This window comes from Erpetoichthys calabaricus, chromosome 2, assembly GCF_900747795.2.
Source record: "Erpetoichthys calabaricus chromosome 2, fErpCal1.3, whole genome shotgun sequence".
NCBI classification, from domain to species: Eukaryota; Metazoa; Chordata; class Cladistia; order Polypteriformes; family Polypteridae; genus Erpetoichthys; species Erpetoichthys calabaricus.
Genome location: NC_041395.2, coordinates 262,817,800 through 262,845,722, shown reverse-complemented (window position 1 = coordinate 262,845,722; position 27,923 = coordinate 262,817,800). Strand labels below are relative to the sequence as shown.

Below are 27,923 nucleotides of genomic sequence, written 5' to 3'. Positions count from 1 at the left end.
CAAGCGAGACCACTAAAATGAAGCATCAAACTATCACTTAAGCAATAAGTGTTTCATCAGCAATAATTGATTGCTCATTAAGAAACTGGGTTGGAACAAAAACCTGCAACCACTGCGGCTCTCCAGGACTGACGTTGCCTACCCCTGCCCTGGACCCCATTATATTGCTACAGGTTAATTACAATCAGATGCATTACACTAATAAACAATATGCAGTTAGTTTCAGTGTATTTATAAAGCCGCGTCAGGAATGTGGGTCTAAGAAAGAAAGGGTAACCACACAGGAACAGTAGCACTGCTTTGACACTGGGTGCCGCTAGTCTGCAAAACCGAGCGGAGAAATTGCGTACGCCAGGGTATGAGGTACCGTGGAAATGTGCATGGCTTTACGCCAAGTTTAGGTTTTATATATCGCGATTTGAGCGTGGAAACGTTTGTACGCAACATTTCTGTGCGTACGCACCGTTTATACATGAGGCCCCAGATGTGGAAAGGAAGGTCATTCCAAAGCCTAGGAGTAATAACTTAAAAAGCTGTCTTTGCTAGACTAGTAGTTGTCCAGATGACCTCAATGCTCTCTGTGCTGCATAGGGGTGAAGGAGGTTGCAGGTGTTTTCTGGAGAGAGACCATGCAAGGCTTTTTTTAAAAATACAAAAAAAAAATAAATGCAACATCTCTCTGACACCCAGTGGAGAGAGGCTAATACCAGAGAGATGATCATTTTAGACCATCTACGGCTACTCATTTCCTCTGAACTTCATAGTCTGACCTGTGCTACTGCTGATCATGCAGACTATGATGATAATCTCACTAGAGTTGATTGATCAGCCTGATCCACCTCCTTTATGACAGGGGTCTGGAGGGTCATAGTGGCTGCTGGTTTTTGTTCAAACTCAATTTCTTAATGACAAATCAGTTTAAGCTGCTTAATCAACATTTTTAGACTTCATATTAGTTGTCTCACTTGTTAAGATTCCCCATCCTTACGTGGTTGTTTTAGCTGCACTTAAAAGCAGCAAATGCTGCTGTTTAAATTGCTCCTCAGTAGCAATACAATGTTAATGACAAAGAAACCAGAAGTTTTCCTTGCAGCTTATCTCCATTTACATCTTTTTGTGTTCACTGTGAATTGTCTGGCTTAATAATGTATTTGAAGAAAAAAAGTAAACGACTGAGAATTACTAACCCATTTCAGGGAATTTGGATGCTACCCTTGGAAAGGAATACCTGACATGGCAGAATGAAAACCTTAACTAGCAATAAAATTAAAGAAGACTTTTTATTGGCAGGGATTTGTTTATAATTAAGCAATCAGGTTGGAACAGAAAGCTGCAACATGTACATGTTGTTGTTCCTGTTTAACTCAGATATTCTAAAATAATAATGTTTAATTTTGTAGGCTTCTACAACATGTGCCCTTTCGAGAGAGCAAGCTAACTCATTATTTTCAGAGTTTTTTCTGTGGAAGAGGAAAAGCTTGCATGATTGTGAATATTAATCAGTGTGCTACAATGTATGATGAAACTCTTAATGTACTAAAATTTTCCTCAGTTGCTCAAAAGGTATGCATTTTCTAAATATTTTTCTTTTTCTTTCTTTTTTGACAAAATGTATTTTAAGTTAAAGAAAACTGCTATGGAAATTGTTATATATCGGCAATTAACATGATAAGCTGTATGCCACTCCACCCAAACATTCTTGTTAAAGAGTTCTTTAGAGAATGAAAAGTCATTGTTGCCCATGAAGACCAGGGAGAGAGGCATAACAGACGCAACAAGCCCAAAATCAGAGCAAAGACAGTTAAATAAATAAATTAGAAATGAAGAGTCAGAACACACTGCTGACCATCTATCAACTATCTACCCATCTCCCATCCACATGCCCTTCTGCTTCTCAATATTGGAACTAGAAGATCCATGGATGTTCAGCTGTGCATATTAAAGTAAATCTAGGTTAAAGAAAGGATTTCCAAAATTTTTTGAAGAGAAAGAGTCCAGAGTATTCTAGCGAGAGGCTGCAACTAATTTATCAATTATCAACCACAGATAAAGTAGCCTGTGCTGGCATAAAGTAAGGCTAGTAGCACAGAGGTCCGAGTGATGAAGAATCTTCATAGGGAAAATTAGAAGAAAAGAGTAGGAGACAGCAGACCAAAACAAACACAGTGGAGGACAATCCCAAAATTTGTAAATAGATTTGAGATTGCCAGTGACATTTTAAATAGGATTAAAGTGACAAGAGGCTTGGTAGCCAATTCATAACACAGCATTTGTGATGTTAAGTTTTACATTGTGCAATTTTAAACTAGACATGCTGATTAATTAAGGTTTTTAGAGAATGCAGATGTGTATAATACACTTAACAATTTAAGATATGTTTACTTCATTCACAGTTGAAGTTGCATAAATAACACGCCCTAACCTAGTGTTACAGACAAGAACAGAAGACAAGTTAAATTGGTGGTCTAGAATATATTAGCAGTTAATATATAAAATTCACATTTGGATACCAGTTTAATGTCTATAAATGATAATTTTAATACCAAACAGGCAACTTTTGTACAGAAGCTGCTGTTGTCTAAAAACTAGTTATGGTAAATTTGAGAAATCAGATAAAATAGAGTTCCTAATAATCAGCCATTAAATGTGTTAAGACTCTTTTAAGACTTGTTTGCAATACAAAATTCAAAACAGAATAAGAAGTACATGTGGTAACTGATTTGGTAATGCCATGGTTGGGTCTTTTGGCCATTAGGCTTAATTCCGGAAACTAGGAAACAATTTTAAACAATGGCCCTTTTCTAGGTTATGCAGATTTCAGGTTAAATATAAGACTAAAAGGAGGAGTAGCCTAGTATGTTTTGTCAGCTCCCTAGTGTATCCAATTGCCATTTCTAAACAAAATGAAAGCAGAACAGGAGTGAATGGAGGTCATTGGAGTAATTCGTATAATAGAAGAACCAGCAGAGTAGTATACTGGGATGGTAGTGGTAGCAAAACCTAATGGCAAAATCAGAGTTTGTGTTCACGTTACTAGACTCAATACAAATCTTTATAGACCTGTAGTAGATGACACACTGGTGCAATTAAAAGGTGCAGTGATGTTTTCAAAACTAGATGCACTCTAAGATTTTCTTTCTTTTTTTTTTTTTTTTTAAATAGCCTTATTTGAAGACTTTCATCACACAGTTTGGCAGTTATTGTTTTCAGTGTCTCCCTTTTGGTATTATTTTTCAGCACCTGAACATTATCAATTGAGTATTTCACAGATCATTGAAGTGATAGCAGGATCTGTGTGTTATGCAGATGATTTATTGTCCTTTAGAAAAGAAAGGACAGTGCATGACAAAAGATGATGTAAAGTGCTAAGAAAATTTGAAAAAGCAGTCATCAACTCTCAATGACAAGTGTGAATTTACTGTTGAGAAAGTAAAATGTCTAGGACATACTGTATGTGCCCAAGGGATTGAGACAGACCTAGACACAATTAACAATATTATGAATATGCCCTAACCACAGAGTGTGGATGGAGTAAGACACTTCATGGAAATGGTAAATTACATCTGCAAGTGTTTCCTCATCTGCCCACTGTAACAAAACCATGGAGAGACTTGCTGAAAGACTGCAGTATATGGACTTGTGACTCACAGCAAAAGGCATTTGAAGATGTTAAAAAGCCCAGTTCATCAGAAATCCTTGCTTTTCCACAGATGCATCCTCCCACAGCTTGAATGCATTATTGATGCAGGAAAATCAGGGGGGAAAATGGAGACCAGTAGTATACACATCTAGGAGTCTTAACACCCACAAAAACAAGATGTGCCAAGATCAAGAAGGACACTCTGGCAGTGACATGGGCCAGTGACCAAGTATATATTTTTTTGGACAGGGCTTCATTGTGGGTACAAACCAGAAACCATTCATCTCATTGCTAGAGTCCAGACCTCTGGATGAGCTTTCCCCATGAATTCTTAGATTCCACCTGAGACTGTTAAGGTTCAAGTGCAGAGTTATACACATTCCAGGAAAACACCTGGTTACAGCTGATGCAGTTTTTTGAACCCCACCTGGATTTGAAGCAACTGTATGAAGCATCTTTTGCTGATGAGTTACCAGTAGTGTATAAGCACAGGAAAGGATCCTTTTTACAAAATTAATTTACACTTTATATATGTTCTTTTGCCCTTTACTTGTGTTTATTGCATCTGAAAGCTTATCCATGTGTTAACTTCATACAATTTCACCCAAAGAAGTACTGAAACAAATTTATTTATTGATGACTGCAATTATCAGTGTTACAGTGGCATTTTTAGATGCTACTAGTCGTTACACTTGTGGTGTTCTTTTTTTTTTTTTTTTTGTCCTTTATTTCGCCTTATACAATTTCTTGTATTAGGAATTTGTTAGTTTTCGCATACCCCTTGGGTTCAGAGCGCAGGGTCAGCCATTGTACAGCGCCCCTGGAGCAATTACAGGTTAAGGGCCTTGCTCAAGGGCCCAGCAGAGTAGGATCTCTTTTGGCAGTGACGGGAATTCGAACCGGCAACCTTTTGGATACCAGCACAGATCCTTAGCCTCAGAGCCACCACTAAATTTCAGAGAATCCACTGCAGACTTGATTCACTGTAGACATCTATTCTAAACTGCAATCACATAACTGCCATGAACGATTTTTGAGGGAGCAATGTGTAAATAATATATAAATAATTAAAACTTCAACATACAGCCACATAAAAATCAGGTTAGGTATGCAATCCCAGGTTTTATTAAGTTGGCAGGCACTTAATTAAATGCTGCTTAAAACTTTTGTTGTCTTATTTTGTTTTATTGCTGGCAACTTCCTTCTCTATAGCCCAACATAAATTGTTTCTTGTTCTTGCCAATCTGCTATGTTATCCACGGAACACTAACCTAAAATTTAAATTTGAACTGTTAAAAGTAACTGAATTCCTAAAAGCAGTTCTCTGAATGTATACCTGTGTCTTTGTTATGTGTAATACTAGAGGTATATTTTTCACTGTTTTACTTTCTTCTTGGGTTTCATAAACCTGTTTTCCCATATGGCACAAGATTTATACCTTTATTTATGAAATATAATTCTGTACATTTACTTGAGGTTGGCAAGGCTTTTGTGCTGGACAAAAAAACTCTTTGAATGGTGTGCCTAAACCATGGAAAAACAGGTTCTAGTTCAAATGTTGTTCCTCTGAGAAGTTTAATTGCATGTTGTTAGATGTTTTTAACAAGTAGTAAAGTGTATTTTGTTTTGTTTATTATTTTTGTCGTTCTATTTAGGTTGTGATTCTTAATGGGGTAAAACCTCCCCCAGTTGTTCCAGTTAGATCAGCCAGAGAGGTTTCCTTCATTATTGACAATGCTGATAAAAAACAGTTTTGGAGAGCAAGAAGTAGCTCTTTATTGGATTGGAAGGTGACTCTGGAAGATGTTTTGGAAAATGATGGGGCTGAAGAAGAGGAGGATGATAAGGAACTTGGAGAGACTGAGGAAATGATAGATGAGGAGCAAGAGGTTGAAACTATTCAAGAAGATGATACCATTACTGTTACCAAAGAATCATATGAGGTATATATTTAACTAGCCAACCCGCAGCGTAGCATACGCCACATACTTATTTATCGATGGGTGAACACTTCTTGATAGACACAGTTGTCCAAATGGGGTGGGTTTGAGGATAGTGAGTGAATGAAAAGATGGAACTCTAGAGAGAGCAACATACAATTGTCTGTGACTGAAAACTGGTTTTGGCATATACAGGCATATCTTTTTGAAAGTTTGGCCCTGTGCCTTATTAATTGTCATTGCAAAGGCCAATCTAACAGGAAATTGTCTGCGTGTAAAAGTAAAAGGCAAATTTGAATCTGATAGGGTCGGGGATATCAGGGGAATAAGGACAGTTTGCCTTTTACTTTTACACGCAATTTCCAGTTAGATTACCCTTTGCAATGACAATTAATAAGGCTCAGGGCCAAATTTTCAAAACGATGTGCCTCTATCTGCCGCGTCCACCCTCGCAAACTGTTTTACACGCTTCATACAGCGATTCCCATCCGCGACAAACATGCTTCTTCTTAGATGGTCCTACAGGAACAGGGAAAACCTTTGTCTACAAAAACCTTATTCATAACATACTAAGAGCATAGTGTTTTTGTTGGCTTGCCCGCCCGCCTGACTGTTACCAGCATTCACCTCAATGTACTGGAGTATAAAACTATCGCAGCTGCTACCTCACAAACTGTCCTTATTCCCCGGATTTCCCTGACCCCATCAAATTCAAATTTGCCTTTTACTTTTACACGCAGACAATTTCCTGACCCCATCAGATTCAAATTTGCCTTTTACTTTTACATGCAGACAAATTCCTGTTAGATTAGCCTTTGCAATGACAATTAATAAGGCACAGGGCCAAACTTTCAAAAGACATGCCTCTATCTGCCAACTCTAAGACCATGGGATACGCACGACAGAGTCCCGCCCGCCAACTCTAACCCTCCTCCCGCGTCATGGGATACGCACGACAGAGCCCCGCCCGCCAACTCTAACCCTCCTCCCGCATCATGGGATACGCACGACAGAGCCTCGCCCGCCAACTCTAACCCTCCTCCCGCGTCATGGGATACGCACGACAGAGCCCCGCCTGCCAACTCTAACCCTCCTCCCGCGTCATGGGATATGCACGACAGAGCCCCGCCCGCCAACTCTAACCCTCCTCCCGCGTCATGGGATACGCACGACAGAGCCCCGCCCGCCAACTCTAACCCTCCTCCTGCGTCCACCCTCGCTCTCGAGGCATGCACACTGCCTGCTCATGTGCCCGCATGCAACACCTCATCAAACACCACTTCAGTCGCTTTCGTCTCTGCTACAGTCCACATGCACCTCTGAACCACGTTGACTTTTCATTGTTCTTTTCGGTTACGGCTGCTTTTCTATATATAATCCACCAAGTCGCCAGACCATGGGACACAAACGACAGAGCCCCGCCTGCCAACTCTAACCCTCCTCCCGCGTCATGGGGAACGCACGACAGAGCCCCGCCCGCCAACTCAAACCCTCCTCCCATGTCCACCCTCGCTCTCGAAGCACTGCTTGCTCATGTGCCCGCCCCCAACACCTCACCAAACACAGTTTTACACTCCAGTACATTGTGGTGAATGCTGGTAACAGTCAGGCAGGCGGGCAAGCCAACAAAAACACTATGCCCTTAGTATGGTATGAATCAGGTTTTTGTAGACAAAGGTTTTCCCTGTTCTTGCAGGACCATCTAAGAAGAAGCATGTTTGTCGCGGATGGGAATCGCTATATGCAGCGTATAAAACAGTTTGCGAGGGTGGACACGGTCGTGCGTATCCCATGACGCGGGAGGAGGATTAGAGTTGGCGGGTGGGGCTCTGTCGTGCATATCCCATGGTCTTGGAGTTGGTGGGCGGGGCTCTGTCTTGCATATCCCATGGCCTCTGTCTTGCGTGCCATGGTCGGCTGCTTAGTGAATTGTTGGTGGGCGTGGCTCTGTCTTGCGTATCCCATGGTCTCTGTCTTGCGTGCCATGGTCAGCTGCTTAGTGAATTATATATATATATATTAGATGATAACCTCAAATCTGTTTAAACTGATTCAGGGTTGTGGGGGACAGGAACCTATCCAGTCTTAACTGGGTGCCAAAGTGGAAACAGCTCTGAACATGGCACCAGTCCACTGAAGGGCCCCACTCACACTAATAGTGTATATTTGAAATTGTCTCTTACCCTAACATACACATTTTGCAGTTGGGGAAGTTCCCAAAATGCTGGGCTTCATGATCATTCTTTATTTTCCTCTATTTATTTTCTGTTTAATACACTTCCTAACTTTTTTATTTTTAAGTCGGCAGCTGGTAACGTGCAGTGAATTGACCTTAACTGCAGGTAGAATGTTTGGATGTACTATTTTTCTTTCTTTGCTATTTGTGATTGAGATAGAGGTCAAGGTTGTGATTATAGTGGTAGAAGAGTGCGTGACATTGAAGCAGGTGTTGAAAAGCTCACCAGAATTGGAGAAGACACCTACTTGAAAATGTGACAAATGAATAACCAAGGTAATGACTAGACTGAAAGTGGCAACAGATCTGGAACAAGTTGTTGTCTGGTCATGTGATATGTGCATGTATGGTATTTGGAACAGTCCTTGAGCACAGTCAGCTGTATGAGAATTCATAACATGTAGTTGCTGTTTAGTGCAGCAGTTTGGTTTCATAAAGGTGCAAGTGGGAGGCTGGGAGTCTGTCAGCATTTGCGCGCACACACACTATCACAAATATGGATATAGCAATAGTGGCACCTTGAAAATTCCCTGGCCAAAATGTATTTAGGTGTTGGAGATCACATGTGAAAGAATAACTGGAGGTCAAATAACTCTATGAATGGCAAACAAGATTTTGCTAAGCAGTGTATTTTAAAGATGCTGAATTTTAATGTATTAAGTGTACACTCAAATACTGACAATGTGGAGGATTTATTTAATTAAGCATAGTAATTGATTTATTCATAACTCAAATTGAAGGTGAAAATACCAATTTGTATGGTAGTCAGAATGACAGAAGCACAACAAACTTACACTGTGGCATGAGCAACTAGGATGGAGTGAAATTTTTTGTATGTTTAATGTTTTAGTAAATGGTAACATGAAGAAAATTTACCAGACCTTCGATCAGAATGATTAAGTGGTTGTGCAGATTTTTGAGATTACTTTAACATGCAACCACTTAGGCACATAATAAAGAATGGTGGCCTAATTAGAAATGAACATGTGGAATAAAAGGCAAGGATTGGAATGCTGAAGACGAGGCAGTCTGATAGACCATAAAGCATAATGCCATTGTAGTAATATATAGTTCTGGTAAATAATTTGTGTAATGTTGTAACATGCATGTATAGCCATATGCAAGATTAAAAAAGAATTAATTTAACTACATTTTTATTAAGTTGTATACAGTAGTAGCAAAGATGGCCTCTTAGAAGTCATGTGCAAACAAACTGTTATCCTAGCAAAGTTAACTAGAAACACTCCCAGGTGAAGACCTTGTCCTGTTCCCAAAAAATTACTTATGCTTTTTGTGTGTGTAATTCAGAAAATATCCAAGTCAAGAATATCAAAATAATGCAATATCCACATGCAAGATGTAAAACAGCAATGTGATTGAACCAGTCCTCATGGTTAAAATATATAAAGATTTTTACATAGAATAAAGTATGTATAGTTTTATCTTTTAGAAAAATGTTAGGAAATGACCATTTTTACTTTCCCTCAATGCGGCCAGTAAACTTAGTTAATGCTCAGCTTCATAGCTCCTTCCGGGTAGGAAGACAGGAAGCAGCATGGTTGGGCGGTATACATACAATTAAACTTTTGTAGTATTGTACTTTTCACTTAAAACTGAGCTAAAATGTGCACCTTTCAGGAAGAATAAAAATGCTGTACCTCATATTTTTGGATCATAGCTACTATATATTTGATTAAACTATTTTTAATCATCTTGTTTTTTATTCGTTCACCTAAAGTGTCACAGCATTTTTTTTTTTAACTAACACATCTGTTCATGTGAATGATAGACTTGCAACACACAGGTACCCTAGTCCATCATAAAAGTAATGGGTTTATTGGATGTACAACTGCAACTACTAGGTGGTTTTGTAATTGCTGCCTCTTCTTTTCATTGCAGTTGTAAGGTTTAAGCCGAGGGGTACAAGTAATATTTTGTAAGCCTAAGCAAAAAAAAAACCAACTTTTTTATTCCTCTAATAGTAAATGTGATCTGTTGTCAAGTTCATAGATTTTTGGCCAATGCATTTTTAAGTATCTTTAAGCAACAAGTATCTGCAGTGATTTGTAGCAAGTCTGTGCTCTGACCTTGGTCTTATACTTCTACCTTAATGTTTTTTTTCTTTATTTCAGAAAATGATTGCTTATGTTAGTGAATTGCAAAATAAGCTAATTGAAGAGAAAAAAGATCATTTGCTGCTTGAAGCAAAAATTCGAGAGGAGGTTGCCAATGAGTTCTTGAATTTATATGAACAAAGAGAGCATGATTTTAGGTAATTGGAATATTGTAAATTTTCATTTAGAAAATGTATAACATTTTAAGATTCTAAGACTTCTTTATAAAAGCACATTTCCCATCCTGTGTTTTATAAAATGTAGTGTGAAATACTGTAGAGGTCCACAGCATAATATCTGGTTCAGTGGGTTAAAGGTCAATGTAACTAGTGAATTAATAGTGTGGGTGTTTTGCTTTGTGTGTAGGAGGTGTACTGTGGCTGCTGTTTGTAGTTAACACCATTTTTACACTGTAACACCTTTCTTTGACTGCCGAATTTGGATTTCTTAACTGAAAAAAATCTGAGTTGCATAGTCATTTCATGCCCAATCATTCTCAGCTGTTTTCTAAATAATGTTTTAACATTTTTGTGAAGTGGTAGCGTGGGAGGGAGTCTGTCTTGCATTATCAACCAGATTCTGGTCTGTTTTACTTTGCTAAGAAAGTGATACTGAAAAATGTATTGGTTCATAAATAAGACCTTGTCAGAGGTCTTGGTATCTACCTTAGAAGTCATTTGAAATAGTATGCCTGTTATTAATAATTTAGTTAAACTGACCGTAAATACAAGGCAGACAATTTTTAGAAAATGCTAATTTGTGTTAATTTTAATTTTGCATTTTTTGCCTGTTTAGTGAACTCCTTGAGAGGGAAAAAGAGATTATGGAAGACAGAGCAGAAAAACGATTGCAAATATTAAAGGAATTAGTCAAGCATGGTGAAAATAAAGAGGAAGAAATAAGCATTCCTTCCAAAAACGAACTGGTTTGTAATCTTTGCATACATCACTTTCTAATAATTTTCTTAGAGTGATTTGCGTTGGGACTTGTATGCACAACAGAGAAATGGATTATAGTGTACAAAAAGATAAACTGATTCAGTGAAGAAGACCTCTTGCTACACGAACTGCGTCTGCATTGAAATACTCTAGTCAGCTTGCAGTCCAAATTATGTGAACAGATAACATTCTGAAAAGAATGCACAATTGAGCAAGTGTTTTACTGCCTGTAACCACCTCTTTTTAAGCTGCACAGTTAATGGAGGCCGAGTGCATAGAATCAGCTTTATTGCACCTGTCAGTGTATCATGCAAGAACATAATTAGGACTTTAAATTCTATCTGGAAAATAGTACAGTTTGCAATGATATTATTTAAAAAAAATATAGGAAAGTATTTGATGTACTTTGATTTTTAGAACTCTTGAACAGGATTTGACTAATCAGTAAGTTTTTGAGGATTTGGTATTCCTGATGAATTTACCATTTTTAAATGTTGATTCTTACATTACAATCATGAAAGTTCAAGTTGGAGATAGGGGAGGTATGGGACAAATTTTGCTCTCTGAATATGATGGTAACGTTTCTCCGATGGTAGGAGAAATGTTTTTGCCACCTTTTGGAATTGAATTAATAAAATATCTTTTCTTAGATGCCAAATTACAAGATTGTACTAATTTATGTCTGTTATTGGGCATTTTGGAGCTTTTTTATCTACCTTTTGGTAAAGGTTATTTACAGTATAATTAATCATTTTAAATATAAGGTATCTGATAATGAATTTATCCAAAACTTTAAAATTTACCCGATTAAAATATGTGGAATATATTTTCTAGTTATTTTAAAATATCTGCATTTTTAGATTTATAGAAATTTTAATAATGGTTTGTTTTCCAGTGAAACCCCTCCTCAGTTGAAAATGTAATCTATCTTAGAGAGTCCCACATTAGATTGGTATTTTTATACATAAATAAACATGGTAAAATGACAGAATTCAAAAACGGTTAAATTATTAAATTCCCTAACAAGTAGTAGATTGCATTTTAAAATCTAATGAAATAGATGGCCTTAAACTGTTTAACATTTTTAATCGTACTACCTTATGACATGCCTTCCTTCAATATTTCTGAAAAATGTGTATATGTTTGTTTTGTTTTTTTATACTAATGTATTGTTTTCTGTAATTCAGGAACCTACTGACGTATTGGATGGATTGATTGGATCTTTGCAAGATGATGTGGCATGTATCAGAAAACAAGCAGAGGATGCTCAAAATCTCCTTGCAACTTCTGACTTGCAGGATAATGTTGCACACCTTCAAAACCAGCTTGTGAAGATATCTAATGAATTAACAAACACTCAAAATCTCCTTCAAATGAAAACAAAAGGTATATTGTGTGTTTTTTTTTTTTTTTTTTAAAACAAACTGTGCTGCAATTTTAACGATGTCTGTTCTTTGGAGAGGGTATTCAAAGTGTACTCCCTCTGTGGATTATAATACATTATAGAGTTACAGTAAGTGTCTGCTATTATCAGTAAATACAGTACCCTGTATACAGCTTATATTAATAGTTGATCATATTTTAATAAATAGATCAGTTGTTATATTGGTATTTGTTGTAAACAAAACCGAATTCTTATTTGCAGTTAGTCTTAGTAAAATAAGCTAATGCAAAATGTTTGATAGCTCTTTCTACTTGCATTTCGCAACATAAATGCAAAATAAATGACTCAATGTAGCTTATTTAATGTATATTCTTCATCATTCCTTTAGTACTGATTTCATGATGTTATCAGCCAAGCTCCTGGACCACAGTAGAGGCTCAGATATTGTGTGACTGCGACTGTAGGGTCCATCGGCTAGTCTAACCAGGTGCCTTTCACAGTGAAAATCGTCACATTATTCACAATTATACTAAAGACATTTATGCAATCTATTTAAATTAATTGCCAAAGCAGTGTAATTTGTAGAGCAGTGCAGGCAGAGCCAGACAGACTAATTGCAACTATGGCATTTCATAGGAAGATATGTGCAATTTAGTGCAGTATATTGAATCGGCTTCTCTTCCTGGCTAACATAATCAGACAGCAACTGAGTTATGAGTGAGTTTTGTCAGATCCAGCGAGATGTTTCCTTGAATTTGTGCAAATTGAAAGATCCCATTGCACCAATGTCATTCTGGTGCATCTCAAAACAAGTAATTTACTGTATTTGATTGCATTTGGAACCACGCTGGATGAGGTGTAGATTCCCAGTTCTAAACTTTTAAATACTTCTGACCCATAACCTTAAACAAGGGAATATGATCACTGGAATAACTGCAGACTGCTGAAAAGCACATATGTTTTAGTCATTTAAAAATTAGACTTTGCTTTGTACGTTAAGTCTAACAACACTGAAGATGAGAATTTTCCAACTTAATATATTCAGTTTATTGTATCAAACTTTTTTTGGAGGCATGTTACCAGCTTGCAATAAAATCTATCCCACCATTCATGGCCAGACATGTTTATTTCAATACAGGCTGATGCCTATCCCGGAGACACCAGATAGGTTGTCATTTTAGTTCCTGCCTTGAACCAATCACAGGCTTTACTTCTGCACTCACCTGCACTTGCATATAACTCCAATTTAGAATTGCTAAACAACCTAAAATGTATGTTTTGAATGAGGGAGAGAAAACTGAAGTATTCCTGACATTTTAAACCCAGTATTTCTTAATCTCTGAGGCAATGTCTGTAATTCCTGTACTGCTCTGCCACCCTTGAAATACGGTTTCAGTAAAAATAGTTAAATGAATTTAACCATATGCAATTTTTGTATACCTTGTGTACACAAGTATGACAAATGTTTTATTCTCTTTTAATGGCAGAATTTGATTTGTATGTCAGCAGTCAATCACAAGAGCTAAATAAACAACTGGAAGAGTTAAAACAGGTAGACAATTTTATTTTACTCTTATTTAATTGGAATCTTGTTTTCCAATCATTTAAGCATTGTATTTGCATTTATTTAGAGATCTACAGTACATGGTTGAAGTATGAAATACATGTATGTTTTCAGAAATCAATGTTGGAAATAAATGTTATTTCTTAAAAGTAGTGTAAAAATCTTTTTCATCTACATGGCAATTCCAACCACCTCCCAGATACTCCTCACTATATGTATAAAGGTCTTCTTACTGGATCCGGCTTGAATGTGTGTCTCACATAATACTGTATTCACCAGAGTCTGAGTAGATTATAGTGTATTTTTGAAAATTTGATTGTAGTATTTTTAATATTTTGAATACTCTGTAGCTTATGGTAGAGAGGTATGTAGTTTTAAGCCTTGGTAGGTTAATTTTTCAGAGCTACAGAAGAGGTGAGCATGCCTAATTACTACTAGCATTGTCATTTTTATGACCTACTACTACACCTTAATGTTGGGCAGATGCCTACCAAACAGGAGTTTTACTTTCCCTCACATCCCATTTTGGAATTTTCTTTTAGTTGTAGTAAATATTATGACAAATAACACCTGGCAACTAGTGGGACTTGATCCTACTGTAAAATGAGTCTTACTACGTATTATTACGTCCTGGATATCTATAGTTCCTTTTAGACAATGAGGCTTACTCCAGGCAAAATTGGCAAGCAAAAATCAGTCACATATTCATTTTTGTCAGGTGGTATTGACAAAATTAGAGTTTCGGTACTGTTTCTCATAAAGGCGTCGTTCGCAAAATTCAGAAGGGGACACTTAATGGATATGTAAAGGTTCTGTTTTGCTCTTTGTTCAGATTTTACTATTAAGGAGGACCTAACACAATGGTCTTTGCTGGAATCAAGTGTAAGACTAACAGAGGTTTTCATTTGCCCATGGAAATAGCATTTCTATAGTAAAGAAAACCTTTTTCTAAGAAGTTGAAGTCATCTAACAAAGTTTTAGCGGTAATGAAATTATCTTGTGTATTTGTATAAACTCAAAGAACTATGTAACACTAAGTACAGAGACCACTTAGAGAAGGAAAAGGTTTGAACAAGAAGGAAAGGCAGACTTAACTTGGGTTAAATGCCACTTTCTGTTTAGGAACTAATGTTCAAACTCCCAGTGGATGCTGTCCACTACTTTCTTGAAATCAATAAAGTTTGTAAGGAGTGGTTTCTGGATGTCCAGGCTTCGCTTGATGATTTTTCAATGTGTAAATTTGATTGCTGCATGACTGACCTAGGCCAAATCATGCTTACTCTTCTCGTGGCATCTGCTCCACGGCTTCAGCTAAGCGATTTAGAAGAACACCAAAAAAGACTCTGCCTGGCACTGAGAGCAATCCTTACCAATTGTTGCATTTGGTTTTGTTTTGTTTCATTTCTTTGTTTGCGTTATGATAATTGGCCTCCCTTGGCACTGCCTCCACATTAAAGCAGTTGTTGAATAGCTGAGTCAGGTACTGTAGCTGTCAGCTGTGATTAGGTCCAAGTTAGGGGCTTTCCTGTTCTTCAAACTGCAGATTGTACTTTTCCTTTGCATTACAGTCATGCATTGTTTTCTTGTGGATGGCTTTGTGTGCAAAGTAGGTGTTACTAACACATACGTTGTTCATGTAGCAGAAAAGTAGCAACCTCTCAGCACTTTCAGTGGTCCATGTTGATGATGGGTTGAAGACATAGTCATGATGGTGCCATTCCCTCATGATCTTTGCGTTAGTCTCTGACCAGCAAAATGACATTGTGCCTTTGAATTTTATTTATGATGTTCTGCATATGGTTGTAAAAAAAATGTTTCTGTGTCATTGGCATCTTTGGTTGGTGTATAAACCTGTAGTTTTGGCATGGTGGGATCTGAATCTTGCTGTTATGATTCATACAGTACGTTGACTGACTTCCACTGAAGCAGCGCCCATGCAGCCTCGCCATTCAGCTTAAAGCCAACACCATTTATGTGATGTTCTTTGTGCCCTGCATAGTATTATCATCTTGTCGCTGACGATCTTGCTGCTGCCCGTCCATCTCATTCTGCTGATACCCAGGATTTTCAATTGGTAGTTATTGAACTCGGCAACTGCACATGTTTTTGGGACAATGTTTGTCCGTTCCATTTTCTAATTTTCTTTGTAGATTTGTCTGTGAATATGTGGCTGGGCATCAGATGTTGGACACAGTTGCCAGTTTTCTGTGCCATCATTAATCCAATGACCGCCTTCCTACATTGGGAATTAGAATTTTGATGTGCATTCGTTTTTTTCCCGTAGCAAGTTAAAAAAAAAATTGTGTTGCCTTTGTTGCTAGCTCTTTTGCAGTACGAACTTTGGATCAGCCTTGGTGGAGTTTTTTTTATTATTCTTGTGAATATGAAGCTCAAAATGTCCATTTTTTTATTACTGATATAAGTTAAAGAATATTAAAGCACATCTCCAGCCTTGTTTCATTGATTGTATGCCAGGTCTGCTAACTCCTGAATCCAATTAACGTTTGTTGACATTATTAGCCTTTGAATTCTCATACTTTTTCCAACCCACACCTGTGAATATTTGATGTATTCAATATGTACAGGAACATGATGAAACAGGTCAATGGCAATGCAAATTTTCTTTTTTTTTTCTCTCTATCTCTCTCTCGATATTGTCACAAACTCGAATCGGATTCATAGAAAGGTTTGTGGCAGCCACCCTTGTATTTGGTTTCCTGGCTGCAAAGTGTATACAGCACTGATGTGCACAAAACCAAGTCCAAAACAGAACTGAAGGAATAGGGAAAAGGTGGAGTCTTTTAAAGGGGAAGACGGGTAGTGAGATCAAAGGGGTCGGGCTCATTAAGGTCTTCAGCCATAGGTTCGAGCCCGGACGTGACAACACAGGGGCCAGAGCCGGCAAGGTCTCCTTCCATAGGCTCGGTCCCGGAAGTGATGTCAAGAGGGCCAGGTGGAATCTCTCATGAATGGTCTACCTGTACAGTAAAGGAAAAAATAGTCGGTGCACTCTGCCACATTCCGGTACGACTCGGGCCCTTACTCAAGCCCTTTAGCTGCCTCCCATGCACACGTGTGTGTGTGTGTGTGTGTGTGTGTGTGTGTGTGTGTGTGTGTGTGTGTGACAATATATAGATCTATAGATTATCTATATTTATATACTGTATATATCTATCTATATCTATATACTGTGTATGTGTGTGTATATATATTATATATATATATATATATATATATATAATCTATACTAATAAAAGGCAAAGCCCTCACTGACTGACTCATCACTAATTCTCCAACTTCCCGTGTAGGTGGAAGGCTGAAATTTGGCAGGCTCATTCCTTACAGCTTACTTACAAAAGTTAGGCAGGTTTCATTTCGAAATTGAAAGTGTAACGGTCATAACTGGAACCTCTTTTTTGTCCATATACTGTAATGGACTGCAGCTCGCTGGCCGTGGGAGGCGGAGTTGCGTATCGCGTCATCACGCCTCCCACGTAATCACGTGAACTGACTGTGAACGCAGTACGTACCCAAAGAGCGCTGAAGAAAACATTCATTACACAATTGAGAAGGCAGCGAAACAATAAGAAGCGAAGCACGGTGTAAACTGTAAGTTTAAATTAAGTTTATAGAAACGCTCCCGCTGCCGTTTGCAATACCATATTCGCGAGATACAAGTTTAATGAGAAGACACGACGTATAAACGAGACTTTGGATGACTTTTTAACGGAGTTAAAATTGCTGTAGCGAGAAACTTTTAAGTGCCGGGTCTTAGCTAACATTAAATAAAGCCGTGGACATCGCAACATCATACAAGAGAGCGGCTCACGTGAACTGACTGAACGCAGCACGTCGGAAACAAAGCACCGTGTAAACCTAAAGTTTAAATTAAGTTCATAGACCTACAAAAGGTTGCCATTGATTTGAGGCAAGATTGCTTTTCTCCTGTACAACTATACGTTGCATTCTCAAGAGTGTGCTTGCACGGCTTGGTCATATTACAACCGGAGTGCTGAACTGACAACGTAGTATACAAAGAGAACTATAACAATCGTAATATGTGTGTGTATATATATATATATATATATATATATATATATATATATCTATATATCTATATCTATATGTATATATATATATATATATATATATATATCTATACTAATAAAAGGCAAAGCCCTCACTGACTCACTCACTCACTGACTGACTGACTGACTCATCACTAATTGTCCAACTTCCCGTGTAGGTGGAAGGCTGAAATTTGGCAGGCTCATTCCTTACAGCTTACTTACAAAAGTTAGGCAGGTTTCATTTCGAAATTCTACGCGTAATGGTCATAACTGGAACCTCTTTTTTGTCCATATACTGTAATGGAGGAGGGGGAGTCATGTATCGCGTCATCATGCCTCCTACGTAATCACGTGAACTGAAAACAAGGAAGAGATTTACAGCACGAGTCAAACGTGGGAACGAAGGTAAATCACGTTAATTGTTGAGTGTCTTTTAATACTGCGTAAGCATACATATTAACACATGTGCAATTAAACGTGTGCATTTACGGGGTGATTTCTCAGGCTTAAAAGCTCGCCTTTTATTAAAAAGGTAAATGCAAACTGTTTTCATTCTGAAGGGCACGAACCAAGTTGGATTTCAGCCGTTAAACGCGCAAAAATGTCGGTACACCAGATAAATAAGCACAACATATTATCAGTTGTATTGTATGCTTACAATACATATAGAAATGTGTTAACCGTTAACTAATAGTATGGGATGGTGTTTTTCGACTCGCGCCTTGATTTAAACGATTCCATGTCTTGGTAGGTTTGCGTAGCTTATTGTCAACATCTTTACACCTGTTTTTAAGACTTATTGACTGAAACAGGCTTTCACGAAAAAAGTTAGGGCTTTGCTACAGGATACACCCTCCACAAGTTAAGGAAGTAAAAATAAAGGTATATATTTCTGTTTTATTTAAACCTTTTAAGTTCGTATGCATAGCCCCATTTGGCTGTTTTAGTTTTTTTTTTTTCTTTCTTCAGTAATATTTAATCTCCTTAAAGAAAAACAACATATGCATTTTACTTTTTTTGTATCTCTTTAGTAATATTTTAGTGTAAAAGGATAACCAGTATTTAAACCTTTTATGTTACTTTATAAAGTTATTTTACACAATGTTGAAAAATTAATAAGAAAGCTACATATTTTGGCAGCTGCTGCTTTAATTTTCAATGAAATGAAAAAAGCTCTCCAAGAGAAAACCTCAATGAAGAAGAAACAGTTTGCACTATCTAAAAAGGAGAAACCCTCATTTATAAAGGTTTGCTGCAGATGACTTAACTGAAAATAAGTTAATAGTTCCTATGTGTATAATACATATTTATCTATTTGACTTATGCCTTTATTCCAGCAACTTGCAACATCTGAGGTACAATTTGTTACATTACTTTTGTTTTTTGCAGCACAGGCAGGTGAAGTGACTTCCTCAGGGTCACACAGTGGTGTCAGTACCAGGATTTGAACTGACAAGCTCCGGGTTTGCTGAAATATTACTGAAGAAAGAAAAAAAACGAAAACGGGCAAATGGAGCTATGCATGCAAATGTCCATCCATCCATTATCCAACCCGCTATATCCTAAATACAGGAGCCAATCCCTGCCAACACAGGTCACAAGGCAGGAAACAAACCCCGGGCGCAGGGCGCACACACCCACACACCACAGACAATTTAGAATCGTCAATGCACCTAACCTGCATGTCTTTGGACTGTGGGAGGAAACCGGAGTACCCGGAGGAAACCCAGACAGACACGGGGACAACATTCAAACTCCACGCAGGGAAGCAAACCCGGGTCTCCTAACTGGCACCTTTCACTGCGCCACCATACCGCCCGCATACAAACTTAAAAGGTTTAAATAAAACAGAAATATATACCTTTATTTTTACTTCCTTAACTTGTGGAGGGTGTATCCTGTAGCAAAGCCCTAACTTTTTTCATGAAAGTCCCTTTCAGTCAATAAGCCTTAAAAACAGGTGTAAAGCTAAACTTGCACCACCGCTATTCAATTACACTTGCCTAACGCCTCTCCTAAGGGGAGATACTGTGGGATCTGGGCATCAGTCAAAGCACCAATCACAGGCCCGATTAGAAAGCGGGAAGCTGTGATTTGTCGTCTCCCTCCCATGTAACAATCACAGCCCGTGTTACAACGCACTATGTATGTATGTGTATATGTATATATGTGTATGTGTGTGTGTGTGTGTATGTATGTGTGTATATGTATGTGTATATATATATATGTTGATATGTGTGTACATATATATGTGGATGTGTATATATATATATATATATATATATAATATATATATATATATAATATGTGTATACGCACGTTCGCTCAAACCCCCCTCCCCGGAGGCGCAGTAGCTCCTGCCACTTCGCATTGTCAAGGGGGTGGGGAGCTGAATGAACGCTAAGGAGAAGTGGACTTTGTGCTGCTTGTCGCTCTGCGTGTCAATAATTTAAAAGCCTGTACATCACCAATTTTCCTGTCTCACTGTCTTGTCTTGCGTGAAGTTAAAATGTTTTATAATAGTGAGATGTTACTCATATCCTTAGCCCGACATCCACATATCATATGTGTTAACAAAGTGTGTTTTATAAGTTTACATGTGTTTAAAGCATGTGGGATGGGTATTTTAAGGCTTAAACTATAAAAATGTTTATTTATATGGTCTTTCTATATCGTGGATTTTCTCCTGTTGCTGATGGGTCTGGAACATAACTTCCGCGATAGGCGGGCAATCACTTGTATTTAAAAACCTGCGAAGTCGTGAATCCGCGAAAAGTGAACCGCGAAGTAGCGAGGGATTACTGTATATATATGTATATATGTATCTATCATATCTGTGTATATATGTGTGTATATGTATGGACTGTACTGAAATGTGTTTTTTTTTTTTTTTTGCACATTAAGGACATTGGATCAAAGAATGAACAAGTGAAACATTTAATGGAAATGTGCAATAAGAAGGATAAGCAAATTATTACTCTCCAAGAAATGTTGGATCATTGGGAGGAGGCGGCCAGAAATTCTGTAAGTACTGCAACAAAACAGATCCATGCATGAATATTTGAATGTATGCATTCAACATCTCGACCACTTGCTTAAACAACAGCTTTGGAAAAACATGTTCCATTCTACCACAATAATCCAAAGGTATTTCCCAAAAGACAATTTTGTTTTGTAGGTTTGAAATTTGTGGTTTGTTATTTGACTCAATCATGCTAGATTTTCAAAAACGGAAAAAATCAGGACTTATATTTCATTATTGAATTGGGGAATAGATTTGCTCACTTGTAAATTTGAGGGAGCTGGTTTATAGACTTTGGATTTCTACATAGGTTTTGGATAATATGAAATGTTATCTGAGACGATGAGAGTACACTCCATGAACCTCTCGAACCCAACACCATTGATAGTTATGACCGATCCTTCAGATCCCAGCCCATCTCTTTCTTTATCTCCCTGGCTCACCCATAACTTGCACAGCCAGCAAAGACTCAGCAGCCACGAACTTCATCCCTTGACCCCCATCTTTTTTGCCTTCTCACAGCACAGCCAGACTGTCCGAGGTTGGCACTCCTCCCGTCATCCTTCACGCCCCCACAGTCGTACCTCAGATCCCTGGGGAGGTCATCCGCCATGCTCGACCCACTCCACACCATTGATCAGTAGAGCGAAGCAGCCCCTAGAGTGCCACAACGTTTATTCCTTTGCGGGGCCCCTGTTCGTACTGCCTATCCTCTCTAGGTGGTCGGATCGTCCTCACCGACACTGCTCTTCAGCTGCCTTTTACCCTCTGTTCCTTTTCTCATTCCTCTTCTCTTTTTTTTTTTTTTTATATATATATATATATATATATATATATATATATGTATAATAAATATATATATATATATAATAAATGCAGTGAGTCGCTGACCTTTACCACATTATCATCATAGATTACATAATGTATTAAACACATGTGCTTACTAGATTTATTAGTTGACATTTTAAATAAAGCCTGGTAAAAGATGTATTGATCTTTTATGAATAGAGTCTGCAGAAAGAGAGAGACACATAAAATCGTATAGAAAACAATGTTCATGTTAGCAGATACATTCGTATATGTACGGATGGAAGTAATTTCAAAGAAAATTATGCACAATAAATAAAATCAGTTATTTTTTCAACATAAACAAGATCTAGATCTTTTCTATTCTAACTAGAATTGACAGCTTCTTGAAAATAGTACTTTTACAGACTTTCAACATAAGTAAAAATTGACCGACTCTGATTTAAAGCCAACTTCTTGACACAACTTCTGTTAAGTTTGTTTACTCTTAAGATCAGTTTATCACATTAGTTTTTACATTAACTTGTAATGTGCAAATAATTCCTATTTTGATGTCATAGTATTTGACTGGGTTTTCTATTTTTGTATGCTTCTTTTTTTTTTTTTTTTTTATTCAGGAAAAATCATTGGAAGCCGTTAAAGAAAAACTACATAAATTAATGGCTCGGTGTCAATGCGGGGTTGAAACTGACCAGGACCATGAAAGTCATCATAAGTTGGGTGCTTGTAGCAGAAAGAGAGTTGGTGAAAATACACAAGACCTTCAAGGACAGCCACCCTTAAAGAAAGGTACCGCTAATGGGCTGACTGGTGAACAAAGCTTCCATTCATTTGTTGGTCTTAGACCAGGGCAAAGGAAAATGGAAGCGAAAAAGCGCAGAGTCCTTCAAGCGCGAAAAAAAAGATCCGAGACTAGATAACAGCATAATTTTTAAATTTAATTTTTTTTTGCTGGACCTTTTCATATTGTAATTGTGTATATTTTTAACTGTTTAATAAAATTGTTTGCTTTTACTGTTGCTTTCTGTTGTATGTTTGTTTTTCTAGTGAACTCTAAAACACTAAGGATGTTTGATTGCTTTAAGCATATTTGGATCTGATAAATGCACAGGCTGTTTTTTTTTGGTTGGGTTCATACCTTTACCTTATGCCACTGTGCAACATGGTAGCTCTCCCTCATCCCTGTAGCTGGGCTCAGAAGATGGGTGATTGGCCATTTTTTGATCTAAATTTGTTGCTGTCAGGTTATTAAATTTTAACAATATCTACTATACATTTTTAAGATCAATAAAAACAAATTTAGGATTCATTTTAAGTTCAGTGTAAGTTTTACATCATATTAAATGTAAAATTGTTACATACTCCATTAGTATGATGATGTTAATGCATTAGTTTTGAATTGCTTTCAGTGGCCAATATACTATATGTAACCTCTTCAAATATATTTTTCACTGTGGTTGTTTTTCCCTCTGTAATATGTACATTAAGCAAACAGCATATTTCTTTAAAATAATAGAAACACCGTGTACCTACAGCACTGTTTATTTCATGAATTAACTGGTAGGTAGCTAAAGTTTACTTTGCGTGAAAGATTCAAAGTTTAAAATATTTGACTTTTTTACTTTTCAGGCTTTTCCAGTTTTGCCTGCCTTCGTAATCTTCTTCACTTTTAACTTCATTGTAACTGTATAAACAGCAAATAGAGTAGAAGGAGAAAATTCTTTTAAAGCAGAAATTGCACAGTTGCATATCCCCAGCCCTCCAGGAAAACTGCTTTCTAGTAATATACTGTATTTTTCACTTGTCTCATCCGAACAACACAACCATCTTAGAGAAATCTTCTCACCTTTTCCACACACTTCTTCTGAATCTGGTGTTCAAATTAATTTAAAAAAAAAAAAAACGAAGTAATTATCAATGGTGTTCTTGACCATCCATGAAGCTATTAGTTTTACTTTGTTGAAATGTGAGTTTCCCATATATTTCTAAAACGGTATAAAATATATATAATATTTGACCTCCGGGCCAAGTGGCCCTCAGATTTGTGTACTTTTATCATTGATTATTATAAAATCAAAAATACAGTCTAAATAAGATTGTGCCATAGTATTCTTCTTTAAAGTTAACTTTTTTGTGTTTCAAATCCTTTCAGAAAGAATATGTAAGCCATATTAATTTATTTTTTTTTATAGTTAAAGTGGATAAAAAGTATGCTTTCTAAGATGGTAAACTTTTTTGTTTTTTGTTTTATTTCTTCATTTTTCTGCTGTCCTTCCTAATCTGTCTTAACATATCAATGTTATAGTAAGAATTTTTAAATTTAGTTTCTACATTATACATTTTGTCACAAGTTGTGATTCTGTTAATTCTTGAACAACAGCTTTCTTTCTTTGTAGGGGCAGATAATGAAGAATGTATTTGCAGCTGTCCGAATATTCAGAAAAACAGAACTGAAGAATTAAAGAAAATGTGTTTTGAAAAAGACACAGAGATAGTAAACCTAAACAAACATTTGGAACAGTTACAACAAGAGTTCAGTTTATGTAGAGACAATGTCCAGAAAGAGAAGATGCTAAGCGAAGAGTTTAGTGAAAAATACAGTAGAACCAAACAGGATCTTTTGTTTTCTGACCAAACTATAAAGGAATTAAGCACTAAACTTGAGAACCAGGGTACTTGCTATGAATCTGCTTTGCATGATTTACAAATACAGAAAGATACAAATAGGAATTTGGAAGATCAAATTGAAAATCTTCTAAAAAATACGGAAATGCTGATGAAAACTAACTTGGAAAATTCATCACAGATTAACATCATGCAAGAAAAAATAAATAAACTCTCTCAAATTGAAGACTTTGCAAAGAAAACCACTGCAGATTTGAAAATTGCAACAGAAACTGTAGCAAAACTAGAACAGGAATTATGTGAAAAATCTTGTAATCTGGATTCATTTAAAAGCCTACTTGCCACCACTAATATGGAGCTGGAACATGCAAGAAAAGTAAAAAACGATAGTCATTTTAATGACATAGTTGAAGCAATGCGCAAAGAATGTCAAGAGATGGTTACAGATGCTTCTGAAAAGGCTCAAAAAATAACAGGACTGACAGAAGAAGTGGCCTTGTTGAACCAAAAGATTGCCGAGCTTGAAGTCCACTCCATTCAACTTAAACAGCAACATGAGAAAGCTTTAAAAGATAAAATGGTTTCCATCCAGCACCTGCAAGAGTCACTGGAAGAACAGAGCCGTATTTCTGTGGAATCTGAACGACTGCAAGTGTCACAACTTAGTAAAATTAATTTTGAGCTTAAGGAGAAAATTGTTGTGTTTGAGCAGAGAATAGAACATTTACAAAATCTTTTAAAACTCCAGAGTGAGAAAGAAACGAGCATTGAAAGAAAACTTGCTGAACAGAATTGTTTAGTAGAAAATCTGAAGGAAAGTCTGAAGAAAGCAGAAGATCAACTACAAAATGAAGCTGCAAAGCATTCTGTTATAGAAACAAAGTGGAAAGAAGATATTTTGGAATATCAGAAAAACATTCAGCTTAGTTCAGAATTACTTGCATCAAAGGCTTCCGAGTTTCAGGCAAAAGAACAAGATTTATTAAAGTAAGTACTACAGCCTAAACCTTATTGGTTGATAAAAGTTTAGGTATATTTTTGAAAGTTTGATTGCTGTTGCTCATGTCATGGAAAGTAAATTTTTTCAGAGAATGAATTCACTAATATTTAATGAGCTTAAGAAAGCAAATGCAGAATAGCTACTGAATGCCTTGCAACAACCTCTTGAATATTAGAATATTAAATGTACATGCTGTCACTTGTTTGGCATTAACCCATTTAAAACCCAGTGTCACTGGTTGACCCCGTTAATAGTAAGTTAGAAAAGAAATGCACAGCAGCTGGTGAAATGTTGCATCATATGGTTCAATATTTACAAGAGCATTGTTTGTTCAGATTGTAAAATGATTTGAAAGCCTATCAATCAAATGATTCAGTGTTTAAGAGTGAATTAATTTTACAATTAGATCATCCTTAAAAACTTGCAACTTGTTTATTTTTCACTTAATGTAGATTAAGAAGTGAAGTTAATCAATATACTGCTCAAATCCAGAAGCTTACAATGGATCTTAACAGAAAAGAGGAGGATGTTTTGGAATTTAAGGAGAAGATTGCTGATTCAAGGAAGCAATTACAGGTTGTGCAGAATGAGGTTAGTGGCACGTCTGATGTGTGTGGTGTATGCAGCCACAGACAGTATACACCCCTGTGTAAGTAAACGTTTAAATTTCATTGTTTTGGTGGACATTTACCATTGTTTAACCAATGATTTCTACTAAAAGTAGCAAAAAGTGAATCACATGTTCTTTGCTTAAATGAGTTTTAAATTTAGATTGTAACTATTTCTGCTGTACTATGGGCATAAAGAGTTTTCTTCATATTGACTTAAAAACAAATATGCTGAGAAATATAGATTTTTTTTTTTATTGTGATCCCCTAGATTTCTTCAAAGCGTGAAGAATCGAACACCTTGAAACAAAAACTGTCTGAATCGGAGCGTGTCAGAAATCAGCTGATCAGTGATCTTGGCTCCAAAGAGAGAGCAATTATGCAGCTGAAATATGCAAGTATTGCTTTATGTTACACTATAAATAATCTGTAGGATACTTTTATTTCTAAACAGCATGCTATAAACTTTAACTGTGATTCCATACAAGAATCAAAAGTATACATTTATTTAACCTGGCTTCTTTACAATGAAAAATGAAAATTACTTTCTAGAAAAGGCATTATGATGCACTGCATAATGATTAATGCTATAGTCTCAAGACCATCATTTCCATGTATATAATACCTGTGTGGAGTAAACATTGTTGTATTTCCTATAGATTTTCCTAACACACTCCTCTTTGGGTTAACTGGTTACACTAACTCGATCCAGTTTGAATGTTGAATGAGTATGGGTATGGGCATGCACTGGAGTTTGCCCTGCAGTGTCCATCCAGGGATGCATCCCATGTTGTGAGGTCATATCCCTGCAGTGCCTTAGTAGACATTATTTTAGAGCATTTTTTTTCTTTTGTTAATTTTTAACTCTTTCTTTAGTGTTTCCATAATGTATTGCAATCTTCTCATTTTGTGCATGTTTTTTAAAATAAGTTGTAAATAAATTAAATTGTGGGTGATTTTCTTCTTCTTTGGCCATATTGCCCAGCCCTAGTTCAACATATGTTAGATCCATTTTCTTTCACATTTTCCTATTAACTTTATATTTTTAGCATAGCCATCCATCCCTTTACTGCTGCTTGTCTGGGTCTGGGATGCGGGGGCAGCAGTCTAAGCAAAGATGCTGAAACATCCCTTTTCCCTTCCACCTCTTCTAAACCCACCAGAGGGGATACAGAGGTGTTCCCAGGTCAGCTGAGAGATATAATCTCTCCAACATGTCCTTGGTCTGCCCCGAAGTCTCCTCCTGGTTGGATATGCCTGAACCACCACCCCAGGGAGCACCCTAATCAGATGCCCAAACCATCTCAACTGGCTCCTTTCAGTATGTTGGAGCAGAGACTCAAATTTGAGCTCCTTATGAATATCTGCACTTCTCACACTCTATCTAAGGCTAAAACCAAACACCATGTGAAAGAAACTAATTTCTGCAGCTTGTATCTATGGTCTAATTCTTTCAACCACTACCAAATATTTGTGATCATAGCTGAGGGTAGAACCATAGCTCGACCAGTAAATTGAATGCTTCACCTTTAGGCTCGGTCCCTTCTTCACCACGACTAATCAGTACAACATCTGCCTCACTGCAGACACCATACAGATCCACTTGTCAATCCACTGTTCCCTTTTATCTCACTTATGATCAAGAACCCAAGATACTTAAACTCTTCCACTCAAGGCAACACCTCTTCCCCAACCCAGAGAGAGAAGTCCACCCTTTCCCAGCTGAGAACCATGACCTTGTACTTGGATGTGCTGATTCTGATCCTGGCTGCTTTACACTTGGCTACAAACTGCCCCAGTGAGTGTCTAAGGTCACAGCCCAATTTGAAGCCAGCAGGACCCTATCATCCACACAAAACATGGATCTTGAGGCCACTGCACTGGACACACTCCACTCCTTGATTATGCTTAGATATTGTGTCCATAGAAATTATTAACAGATCTGGGGACAAAGGGCATCTCTGGTTTAGTCCCC

The 27,923-nt window shown here is 37.2% G+C and overlaps 1 protein-coding gene across 1 annotated transcript in view; it reads left to right on the top strand.

Moving 5' to 3' along the window:
• LOC114647001 (kinesin-like protein KIF20B) overlaps nt 1-27,923 on the top strand; it is a 121,898-nt gene that overhangs the window by 48,736 nt on the left and 45,239 nt on the right. Inside the window, exons 12-22 of the mRNA XM_028795455.2 lie at nt 1,401-1,563; nt 5,296-5,583; nt 9,949-10,088; nt 10,726-10,855; nt 12,056-12,254; nt 13,740-13,804; nt 20,791-20,910; nt 22,333-22,504; nt 24,112-25,327; nt 25,793-25,931; nt 26,220-26,342. Of these exons, the coding sequence (XP_028651288.1) occupies nt 1,401-1,563; nt 5,296-5,583; nt 9,949-10,088; nt 10,726-10,855; nt 12,056-12,254; nt 13,740-13,804; nt 20,791-20,910; nt 22,333-22,504; nt 24,112-25,327; nt 25,793-25,931; nt 26,220-26,342 (2,755 nt within the window). The remainder of the gene's footprint in view (nt 1-1,400; nt 1,564-5,295; nt 5,584-9,948; nt 10,089-10,725; nt 10,856-12,055; nt 12,255-13,739; nt 13,805-20,790; nt 20,911-22,332; nt 22,505-24,111; nt 25,328-25,792; nt 25,932-26,219; nt 26,343-27,923) is intronic.